The sequence below is a fragment of the Panthera tigris genome, chromosome A2 (assembly GCF_018350195.1).
Source record: "Panthera tigris isolate Pti1 chromosome A2, P.tigris_Pti1_mat1.1, whole genome shotgun sequence".
In the NCBI taxonomy this organism is placed as follows: Eukaryota; Metazoa; Chordata; class Mammalia; order Carnivora; family Felidae; genus Panthera; species Panthera tigris.
The window spans coordinates 11,527,955-11,540,234 of NC_056661.1; the positions used below are offsets into that span (position 1 = coordinate 11,527,955).

General features: G+C 50.1%; 1 protein-coding gene across 4 annotated transcripts in view; it reads right to left on the minus strand.

The window, feature by feature from the left end:
- The window catches only part of BRD4 (bromodomain containing 4), an 86,765-nt gene that overhangs the window by 35,183 nt on the left and 39,302 nt on the right, over positions 1–12,280 (minus strand). For all 4 annotated transcript variants that reach the window (XM_042978438.1, XM_042978440.1, XM_042978437.1 and 1 more), the window contains exon 2: positions 457–775. In XM_042978438.1, the coding sequence (XP_042834372.1) occupies positions 457–741 (285 nt within the window). In that variant the 5' untranslated portion in view covers positions 742–775. The remainder of the gene's footprint in view (positions 1–456; positions 776–12,280) is intronic.

Below are 12,280 nucleotides of genomic sequence, written 5' to 3' on the forward strand. Positions count from 1 at the left end.
TCCAAGTACTGGTTGCCTGGGAGATACTCCACTGCCTCTTCCCGCCCTGCGCTCTGGGTGATCGCGACGATGACAGCCATGTCAGTACAGAAAAGGTACTGCAGCAAACCAGTCCCCCTTCCACAGCCTCCCAACCATGCCTGAGAAGTAAGGGGCCTGGACCACCAACTGCTCCTACGTCAGCTCCCCTAAAGGATGAGAAGGAAAGCTGCAAGCACTCCTCTTCACCCCCATTTCAACTTCTCTACAGTTTCTCCCGGAGCCGAAATCTAAGAACTGATGACTCTTTGTCAGGACTACCAAAACCATTCACTCAAGGGCCTCATGAGTGCTGGCAGTTCAGAGCGGGGCCCCAAAGGCAGTTCTGTGTCCTCCTCCCGTCCCCCACTGTCCCCAGGAGCAACACGGGAAGGGACCTGGAGGACAGCAGCCCCGGGCCCTGCCCAAGTTACTCACAGGGAGGTTTAGCTTGACGGCGTCCACAGGCTGCTGGAAAGGCCACGCAAACTGGTGTTTCCATAGTGTCTTGAGCACCACTTTGAGCAGATATTGCAATTGATTCGTCTGCCTCTTGGGCTTGTTGGGGTTGGAGGTCTCCGGGGGCGGGGGGTTGGTGCTGGCTGTGTTGGCTTGCTGGGGTTGGGCCTGGGCCTGCGTTGTAGACATTTGGGTGGTTTCTAGTCCATCCCCCATCACTGGCAGATTTCTCAATCTCGTCCCAGGGCCGCTCTCCGCAGACATGCTACTGATCCCATCACATTCTTCACTGGGCACTCTACAAGGAGAAAAAAAGCCATAATCAGAAACCAGGCAGCAGATGGGCACCACTCACTGTGCCACGAGTGTGGCTTCCAAGGGCCGAGCTCCTCTGGTGGAAACTGGTCAGGCTGACCAGAGAGCCGCTTCTCGCGCTAAAATAAAAGGCCCCCTGTGTCTGCTCTCCTCGGCAGAGAGCAGACGACGCATCCTACAGAACGGAAGAGAGAGCAAGCACCAATGGCGAGCGTCAGGAGAGACGGGGCTCAGAGAGAAGAGCTGACCAGGAGCCTGCAAGGGCTGTGAGGACTACTGATCCCATGCAGAAAGAGGCAGAATAAGCAACAAACCAGGTTCTCACATCATGTAACGGTTATTAAAAAAACAACAAAAAAAGTTTTTACTCATTTAGTTGGGGTGGGGGGACAGAAACCGCATCCCCAAGCAGGCTCTGGCAGTATAGGTGCACAGCCCGACGTGGGGCTCGATCCCATGAACCAGGAGATCATGACATGAACCAGAGTCGGACGCTTGACACACAGAGCCACCCAGGCAACCCCCATCTGAGAGTTTTTAAGGGACACTGCCTGTGTGGGAGGCAAGATGATTTGCAAGCCCCCAAATATGTCCTTTACATTAAAATTCTTTGTACTTGTGGCTCATGAAACATCGAGCCAAGTCAGTAATTCTGTTTGGCGATCAGGGCCAGAAGAGTGTGGCCCACGGAGTCCACTGCCGAGTGCTCAGGGCAAATGCTCACACTCACTGAGAACACGTCCTTGGTGACTAAAATAATGCATGTTTGCTGATTAAAGAAATCCCACAAAGTAAGTGTTGATAACCTAAAAGTTATCACTTTATTAACCAGGTTTTCAAAGCTTATTCACAGAGATACAGAAGGTTACCTCTCGCGAACTGCACAGGGGGTGTGAGACCCCCAGTTCAATGCCTGTATGAGCACCCCTTCCGAGGCACTCTCCTCACCTGAACGACCCCTGCTTCGGACCATGCCAAGAATGCAAATCCCGCCACGAGCATCCTCACGATGGCAACTTTGTGTACCTGTCCAGTTATTCTAACAAAACCACAGATATGGGGTACATGTTTTTACTGCCAAAATGCCCTCCAGAAACACAGTAATTCACCCCTTACTTGCAGTGCCGAGAGTTCCCACACTCTGTTAATGAGAAGAAACATCTGCTCAAATGTGTACTGACTGTTTGGCATTCTTTCGGTGTGCACTTTTCTACTGGCAAGAAAAAGGAAGTATCAGCTTTAAGCCCAGTGCCCAGAATAAGAAAGACTTTGTAATCTAGGAGCTGCCTGCAGCTAATGAATATCGCCAGTAATAACCCTAGGAGTTCAGTGCGGGGTAAGAAAACCTCTCCGGCTGAGGGAGTCAGGCAAAGGCTTAGGAAAAAAGGGCAGATTTTACAATCACACGACTGGTAGGCAGAGGGGACCAAAAAAGACAGAGCAAGTTCACTGGCTCTGTCATGGCTTTCTTTCTGGAACACACTTAGCACAAACTAGGCACTCTGGCTGCTGAAGAATTACTTTATAATTCAATCCAAGTGTGATTTAAACCAAGAGCCCCACAAAGGTTTTGGTAGATGCAGTTCTGGCAAATTATCAAGTTTTAAAAGCACCAGGGGAAAGCTTGCTACGTAAAAGCAAGTCGGTCACAGGGGGCTGTGGAGAGCTGGCCCTCCTGGTCTGAGGCGTCCACCTCCCCACCCTCTGCCCCCACGGCCAGCCCCACACATGGGTCCTATTTGCAGGGGAAGCCCATGAGCTGACAAAACGGACCTGGTCAAGGAGACGGCATTCCTTCCAGGGTGCTCTGGCTGACTGCAGGTCTAGGTGTCACCTGGCTAGTGCACACATGGGAGAGGCGGCTGCAGGGAGGGGACCCAAGTGGGAGGAGCCCAAAGCCAACACGTGCAAGAGGCTGAATCTTACAGATTCAGTCTGGAACTGAATCCAGGCTTGCTTTAAGAGGTTAAGACTGGGACACCTGGGTGTCTCCGTCGGTTAAGTGTCCGACTTCGGCTCAGGTCATGATCTCGCGGTCCGTGAGTTTGAGCCCCATGTCGGGCTCTGTGCGGTCAGCTCAGAGCCTGGAGCCTGCTTCGGGGATTGTGTGTCTCTCTCGCTCTCTGCCCCTCCCCCCCTCATGCTCTCTCAAAATTGAATGTTTAAAAAAAAAAAAAAAAAAAGAAAAACCTTTAAATAAATAAGTAAAATTGACCAGACTTATTTAAAAAAAAAGGTTAAGACTGTTCTTTATCCTTTTTCACCGAACAGGTAAGAAATCTGCCAAGTGCCTTTCCCCCTTTCCCAGATGGGATAGCCACTTAAAAACAAGAAACAAAGAACCAAACAAACCTCAAACCAAGTAATTCATTAGTCATTTAGTTCATTAGAGAGGACAACACTGTGGAGAGAAATACTAGTGCTACCATCCAACACACCAGAGGGTGGGTATGTTGCAGCAGTCCCAACTTAGGTCTAGATGTGGTCTTGCATCGAATGCTGAACTTAAGTATTTAATGAGGCCCAACTGTGTCCAAGACACCAGGTGAGTATTTATAATCTGTGCCCTTGTCAGGGTCCTCTGGAGATCTGAGAAGGGGGTAGAGGTGGGGGCAGCTCCTAGGGCAGACTCTAAGATGGGTGTGCTCTCCCAGAACAACAGGCTGGGAACACTTACAGGAATGGGAATAGGGGGGCTTTGAAGGTGTGAAGCGATTTCCGGGTACCCGCCCCCACAAAATGGTGCCAAAGATGGGGAAGGAGCACGCAGGGCTGAAACCAGACAGGCATCTGGCATCAGAGCTTGAGGGGGCCTGCAGGTGGGGAAGTGGGCAGCAGCCTGGAGAGCATCTCCCAAGACAAGAGCAGTGTTCCAGGAGTTCAGGCCCATGGAGGGGCATTTCCCTACATCAACTTCATCTGAAGGTGGGAACAGTGAGAATATCCTGGACTACAATACTTTCCAAAGGCAGCTGTGACCGGGTAGGCCTGTTCCAGGCTCTGGAGACACAAGACACATCCCCTCTCCCATCAGGGTTACTTGTGGTACAAGTCTGTCCAGAACTAATGGCCACGTGGTCCTGGAAGGAAGTGCCTGGGGCACAAATCAAGGCAGGGCAGTAGGCACGGAGGCATTACTGGTGGGAGGTAAGCACAGGAGGTATGCATGAGGAAAGCCCAGCTGGGAGGTAAGAAAGGAGCCCAATGACTTGAGTAAAATGCATCCCAATAAGAGCAGGAAGGAGGGGAAGCACCCAAAGGGTGGGGTAAGGTGTGGAACCATCAGCAGGAGATTGCTCAGAGGAGAGAACAGAGGGAAGGAAGAGAGATCAAGGGGCCAGGCTGAATCACACACCACTGAGTAGGACATGGGAAGGGAGGAAGCACCCCAGAAGCTGCATTCAGTCATGCGTGGAGCCTTCAAAAAAGTGTGCCTTCATTCCTGAGGTGGGCAGCAAGGAAGACAGAAAAGGGTTTCTCCAACTGAGGTTTAATCAGTAAAGAGGGGACCTCAACCTCAGAGAAGCAAGGTCTACAGCCACCTGCAGAGTGATATGCCAGGGCTCAGGTGCGGCTGTAGGAGGGTTCAAAGGACAAGTTTAGGTGGATGGCGTTTAATCACCTGGTATGCATCCTCTATTTTCATTTTACACATTCCAGTATTCACAAGGAAAGTCCCTGATTGGTGCCAGTGTGAAAGGCTGTGGAGAGAGGTGTCAGCAGAGAATATGACCATCTGTGTAGAATTTAACAATGCTGTTGTTCTGTTCTCATTGTATTGAATTTTACTGATATCCATGTGTGGTTTTTTATTTAGTTTACTTTCAAAATAAAGGCACTACAAACACAACAGTAAACTGTTTAAAAACAAAAACAAAACCCAACACCATGTCTCTGGAGGGGAGCCAGCCAAGACCAACTGCGGGTTCCAGGTGGGAGAAGCCAGTGGGTCAGGAGAGTTTGCAGGAACTGTGGGAAGTGGGGCGGAGGGCAGAGAGCCATGTACAGGACTGCAGAAGCTTTGGAGCACTCCCTGGAAAATCCTCCACAGGTAAGTGGATGTGGGTAATCGTTTATTGGGCAACTACAGAAACTGGGGTGGGGCTAGTGAGGCAGGAGGGGGAGACAGAGGGAAGAATGACATGGACAGTGTGCCAGCTGGCCAGGATCCGTTCGTATGGTGGCCATGGACCAGGCACACAGAGATACAGGACATGCTGAGTGTCTGGATACAAGTCTCAACAGAAGGGCAACATCACAGAGAAGGAAATAGGTCAGTAGGATTCTTAAAAGTTCTTAAAAAGAACTCCTTGGAGTCAGCTGGGAGAAGGTTCCACGCAGCAGGACAGAATGCTGGTCCAAAGGAATAAAAGGAAACAAGTGTAAATGTGGCACCATCATAAAGGGAGACTGGGATACGCTGAAGTGAGCCTGGAAAGCTGGAAAGGAGGGTGGCACTAAGTGAGGATAAAGAATGATTTGCAGTTCTGCTTCCACGATTCAGTTTCTCCAAGAAAACAGCCTGAGAATTTCACAGCCAAGCACATGGCAGGTAAGCTGCCACCGCAAGGGGCAGGGGTGGCCCCATCCTGGAGATGTTCTGGCCCCAGGGCAGTGGAGCCCAGTCAGCCACAAGCACACAAAATGCCAGGGGGCCAAGCACGCCCCACCAGGAGGATGCAGTCCCATATGTTTTCCATTAAGCAATGACATTCTGGAAATCTCTAAACAGTGTCCACAGGGCAAGATGAAGTCAAGGCAACTGACTTCTGGAACCTGTGGGCTGGGCTGTACCTTTTTTTCTCTCCAGATGGACTCTCAGGGAAGCTAAGGGATGGAAGGCTCTGGACATAACCACTCTTCTTCACCTTCAAGCGAGCCCTGATGGGCTGTTGAGTCAAGAAAGCTGCATTTTTTTTGTTCACAAAATGAACGGAGCTTTCTCTACAGATAGCCTGATCCTCCAACTTTGCCTCATCTCTACGCTTTTAAACCACTATTTCCACCACAAAAGCCAAACACCCTTCCCTAGTCGGCCCTCTCACATTTGACACATAGTAACATTTAAATCCTCAAAACAACTCTGAGATTGCTTCTGGTCTTATCCCCATTTTAAAGATGAAGAAATGGAGGCACAGAAAAGTAACTTACCCAGGAAGTAGAAAGATCAGACCTAAGCAGCCAGGGTGACCCAGACTCTAACATGACTCCTGGGAAGTTTCAGCTGGACTTGGAATCAAGGAAGCCCCCATTTAGCAGATGAACATGCAACTCCAGAAAGGAGATCCAGAAAGGATCATGCAAATGATCGGGACAAGCTGGCGCATCTTAAGTAACATGAAAAACTAAGCACAAGACCCATACACTTGTGAAGACTGAGGTCAATCAGGAAAGAAACTGCTACAGGCTGTCAGTTCAAATGCGAAGACATGTGCAGTTTAACAGATCCGATGGACCTCAGAGACACAAGCACCTCAAAGTTTCTTTCAGGTGCCTCTCAATCAACACAACCAGTGACAGGTGACATCCATCTACGTGAGGGATCGCCACGAGATGACCAGCATGTCCTGCTCCACACTCACAGCTTAAGAGGCCATGGCCTGAAAACCTGCAGCTCAGCCCTCCCAGGACTGCGGGAAACTAAAATCCTCACGAAACTTCCAGAAGCCACTCATTCGCACCGTGGCAAAGAACACAAAGGAAACCAACAAGACTCTCTCGCCTGTTGTGGGTCAAGAAAGACAGGCACTAGCAAGCGGCTCTATGTGAGAGCCAGGGTGACTTCTCTGACACAACAGATCTGACTAGGTTCCTGCCTTAGGTACATTCTTCCCACAGTGGTCACCACCACCCCACCCCGCACTGCCCCAGACCCTAGCATCAACACTAAACACAGTGGCCACGGTGGGCCCCCTTCCCTGTCACCTTCAGGCCTTTCATTTGCTGTACCTGGTGCTTCCCTGAACAGTCTGGCCAGTGCACACACACCTGGGAGCCCGGGGCCAGAGCCACCTTACTTCATTCTTGTCCTCCCAGTACACAGCGAGTGCTCTCGGGTACGGAAGGCACCCTACACTAACGTCACCCTGGGGATTCTAGATCTCAAAGCTTTGGAAAGGAAAGCAGCTCGTGCTCGCACACAGAAAAATGTGGTGACTGCCAGATTCACTGGCTCAGCCAACGCATCCCGTGTGTGCCATGTGCCAGGCCCAGGACTCTGTGGTCAACGTGACATTCTTCCAGTGATTAAGCAATACTTGGGCAAGTACTGTAAAGGAGAAGGGCCAGGCTGCTCTGGCCAAGGACAGGGAGGGTGTGCACACTCCTGTGGTGGGTGAGGCAGAGAGGGACAGAGAAGGACAGAGAGGGTCAAGGCTTGTGACAGGAGAAGGAGGGACCGATGCAGGGACACAGGCATGGGTCTGGAGGCAGGGGAGATACCAGTGCATCTGAGGACCATTTGAAGTGGGAAGGGAGGGATGGCACAGCACAGGGGCCAGGTGACCACACCGGCTTTTGTCCCTCACAGGTTCTTGACTCAGGGCAGAGAATATAGTGGCAGGAGAAGGGGGGGGGGGCATGCTTGGAGGGGGCCTGGGGGAGAGACTCCAGGGTCATTCAGAACGCAGATACAATAGAAGTCCATTCTTGCCTCATGGTTCATTTTCAACTATACCTGCACCTGTGGAGTTCACAGATGCAAAAGAGAGAGAACCCAAGAGCGGATGCACGTGGACAGGGTGAGTCAATGGCTCAGCAGCAGGGCTTATGGGGAGAGACAAGCTGAAAACTCAGAAACTCCTAAATCTACCCGCATATATAAGGATGTAGGATTCCCGTGATACAGTAGACATCGTCTTCAACCAATTCAGGCAAAGTTTTAAGTCGAAAAGATCCTAAAATGCTATTCTGTTTTCATACTGACCTGTGGCCAAGAGGCAGGAGCCACCATTCACTTTGTTGAGTTAGTTGAAGGACAAGAGAGAGGAAGAAAATTTCACCTACTGTTTCCAACCCAAAGAAGGCTGCATGATTCAAATGAGTGTCCTAGTCCTGAATCTATCCCCAACAGATACCTTACAACAAAGTCCCAATTTAAAGGAGTAAGGAAAAGATGAAGAGAGATTAGACAGTTAGTGCCCTGGTCCCCAAACTGAGTACCAAGAGTGTCATGGTACCTTAGAGGGGCACTGTGGGAACGATCAGTATAAGGCAATTTCAAGGCCAGACTGCACAATTTCAATTTCAAGGCCAGACTGCACTATATCCCTTTGGACAATGTCCCATCTTGCAAAGCTTGGTGTTCAGCGAATGCTGTAACAAAAAGCAGATACCACATAAGACCCAATGTGGAACCAGAAATGCAGGTGGCAGGCATCCCATCTGGCTCTAAGGCCTGAGGAGTTAGTTAAGCAGCGCCTAATAGGCACACACATTCCATTAAGGAGGAACCATGATTCTCTTCCTAAGAGGATTCTCTTCCTAAGTTTAGAGACCCCTGATGAAGCACTCCTGCTTTCAGGGATACTGTCTGCTAACATCCCAACTCATCTAAATGATCTGAGAGGGGCACCTGGGTGGCTCCCTCGGTTAAGTGTCTGACTTCGGCTCATGTCATGATCTCACACGGTGTGTGAGTTTGAGCCCCACGTCAGGCTCCGTGCTGACAGCTCAGAGCCTGGAGCTTGCTTCAGATTCTGTGTCTCCCTCTCTCTCTGCCCCTTCTTCCCCGCTTGTGCTCTGTCTCTCTCAAAAATAAATCAATGTAAAAAAAATTTTTTTTAGAAATGATCTCAGAAAAACTTAAGGACAGAATTTAGCAGACAACACACATGTGATATTTTTCAAATTTCAACAGAAAGTTTTATTTCCTGGAGACCAGGAGGCAAGACAGACATGGACAGGCTTGGTTCTGGGACTCTGAGGAGAGAAAAGAAAAGGCCATATATAGCTGCCCAGAAATCGGCTGATTTCTGGATATCTGGCCCTAGTTCTGTCCATCCCAAGAGGTTGGGTAAACTTGGTGGGTTGTGGCCAACTGAATTTTGAACTTGTAGGCCCATCTGAAGTCCTGGACTGCCAGAGGGCCCACAAAGCCAAGGGGCCCACCTCCACTTTGTCATGTTCATTTACTCACTCTCATCCTTAAGTGACACAACACCGAGGCAGCAAAACACCAGGGAAAACAGGAACAGTGCAGGCTACCTGGAAACCTTTACGAATTCTCCTGTGAAATACCGTCGCCACACTCAGCAGAGCTTTATGCAAGCCATCACCACATACGCCTGCGCTAGGGCCGAGACAAGCTTGCCAGCACATACCTGCTACTTCCTGGGCCAGTGCTCTCTGAGCACTTGAGCTATACCTGCTTAATCCTCACAGCAACACTACAAGGTCAAGGGCAACATCATCATCTTCATGCCCGTGGCAACACAAGAGAGTGGGTGGTAGCCTGGTCAGCGGGAGGTCACCCAGGGCTGTATGTATTTCAAGTACTCTGCTCCACAGTTGTCTCTGCTCACCGAATACAGGGGCAGAGGCCTAGTTGACCAGCACTGCTGGGCCCGACAGGGCTGGTTTGCCCAAGGCCCCCTCCCCCCCCCCCCCACCTCGGCCTTCCACATCCTGGCATGTATTAATCAGCAAGCCTGCTTTCTCTGCAGAAGCAGCTGAATGCCATGTGACCCTTGAGCTAGGTCTCCAGTCGGATTTCCAGAAGTGGTGTTTCCAAATTTCACCCCCAGAAACAAATCGGAGCCCAGACAGCTCTCATAGCACCTGGCCATCTGTCTGTCTGTCTGCAGTGTGACTCGTCTCACATACTAGGTGAAATCTGAAGCATACTTCCCTGTTGATGCCATGGGGAGAGAGTGAAGGGGAACGGAGTCCAAGCTGTTACTTATGGTTCCCACACAGGGCTACAAGGAGCTGTGCTCTGAACTTGTTTCATGCCAAGCAAAATGTCAGCCAATGCCAGCTGACCCCTACCCCTCATGCAATTACAAGTTCACAGTGGAGCACATCCTTCAGAGGAAGTCACCTCCCCACCACTGCAAGAACCTCCTATAAAGAATTATTTGGGGGAAGTGCAAGATCCTACCCAGCAATAAAAAGAAGGGGTTGGAGGATCTGGTCATTTCTCAGTACCGGTCAATTTGCAGCAAATACTTATCCTGTCCTAGGGACATCTTCCTTGAAATGTTGGTTACACTGGTTATGGAACACTAATATCAGAAGGTCCATTTCCTTCTGGTCCCAGAGCAGAAGCTATTTCCATTCACGGCCACAGCCCATTTCATTGTGCATCTGTGTCAGTGGGGAAGCACAGACAGGATTACTTTTCCATCTGACCGGCTCAGGCAGCTGGTGAGAACATCGCTCGTGTCATCAGCCAGACCGCGCCGTCTGGAGCTTGGCCAGTGGCTGTGCGCTGAGGCAGCTCTCAAAAACCTTAATCCTCCTTCATGCAGCTTGTACAAGCCCTGACTGCCTCCCCTCAGACATGCCAAACCAGGGCCATTACCTCAGACTCAGCCCTGCTGCCTGCCTTGAGCCAGGTGACCCAAGGCAGAGATGAGCCACCTACCTGCTAAGGGAGCAGAGACACACTCAAGCTCTCTGTTCCCCAGTAGGGGGGCACCAGGCCCACATGGACGTGGTGGTCAGGGGGACCGCGAGGAAGGCCCAGCAGATCACAACACTGCCAATTCAGAATTCCTGTCCTTTTGCTTTAGAAACCAATCAGCAGGCCCATTAAATTAGGGGCACTGAGATTTCTGCGCCATCTTTTCTCTGTAAAAGCTGCTAGAAGCTGGAGGGTTGACCAGCTCAGGTGCAGTAAAAGGTTCCGTTGTTACATATGGTTTACATCACTGTGCTTGATGGTTAGATCTGGGTGGACAGATTTGTTAATTTAAAACGTTCCTGTGATGGGTATGCAGTAAAAGCAAAACTTTGATGTGGACAAGATCAAAACTGTGAGGCTAAAACATATTCCAGCAGGGGCAGGCTGATTTTTCCTATAAAGGGCCAGGGAAGAAATACAGCCAGCTGTACAAGACATACAGTCTATAGCAATACTCCATCCTGCCTCTGCTGCACTGGGAAAGCAGCCCACCCACAAGCCTTAGACAAACGAACGTGGCTATATGCCAATAACACTCAGACTGGCCCGTGAGCCCGAGTTTGCAAGTCCCGTTCCAAAGATTTCTAGACTTTGTGTCAGGGCGAGGGAAACGTTTGCGACAAAATGTTACGTTAGAAAAGCAGAATACAAGGGGTGCCTGGATGGCTCAGTCTTTAAGGCCTCCGACTCTCAATTTTGGCTCAAGTCGTGATCCCTTCGTGAGACTGAGCCCAGTGTTGGGATTCTCTCTCTGGCCCTCCCCCGCTCACATGCACAGTCTCTCTCAAAAGAAATAAACTTAAAAAAAGTAAAACAAAAAAAGAATAAGAGAATACAAAATTACAGGTTAAATTAGGTAATGGTGTGCAAATGAGCGGGTACACGGAACTATACAATGAAGTGGGCCAGGGGTGGTGGGTGTGTGGAGGACTCTAAAACCCAACCAACCTACCAGTACGTACGTAAAAACAGCGCAGCTTCTCTGCAATCAGACACCTTTCACAAACCCCCACTGACTGACCTCTCTTGCTGTGTTCCGTCTCTCTGCCTGGCGAGCAGGCCTCCACTGCTACTCAAAGCAGCCTTGACCTGGGCCAAGACTCCAAATTACAAGCTGAAAGATTATGACAGAAGTGCAATGTCATTAATACAAACACTGGATTCCCACTGACCTGGGTCTAGGGTTGTGCCCTTCATAGGAAAGGTTAAGTGACAATTTCTTCCGGTTGCCTCTTTTAAATTTTTTTTTTTAACGTTTTATTTATTTTTGAGACAGAGAGAGACAGAGCATGAACGGGGGAGGGGCAGAGAGAGAGGGAGACACAGAACCGGAAGCAGGCTCCAGGCTCCGAGCCGTCAGCACAGAGCCCGACGCGGGGCTCGAACTCACGGACCGCGAGATCGTGACCTGAGCCGAAGTCGGACGCTCAACCGACTGAGCCACCCAGGCGCCCCCCCGGTTGCCTCTTTTAAAGCTATCACTCCGACTCTTTTAACGGTCTTCATTTTTATACCTTTTATTTTCAGCTATTTGCTTTTCTAAAAGAGCTGGTGCAGTGTATGCGGCACTGAGGCGAACCTACACTGTAATATAGAACGCGAAAGGACTGTTCATTCACGTAGAAAAAATCCTGCTTTGAGAAGTGAACTCCAAGATGGCCACAGAGTGCACGGCCATGCAGAAGGCAAAGCTGAAGTAGACAGTGAGGCTGGGCACTTCTTCCACTCAGATGAGGGTTTTTTGGAAGGACAAAAGACAAAGACAGTGTTTTTGGAAGTGTTTTTGGAAGGACAAAGACACTGGAAAACAGAAGAATCCGCAGGGCACCAAGGGTGAGAGAGAACATTCACCTCTTGACAGTG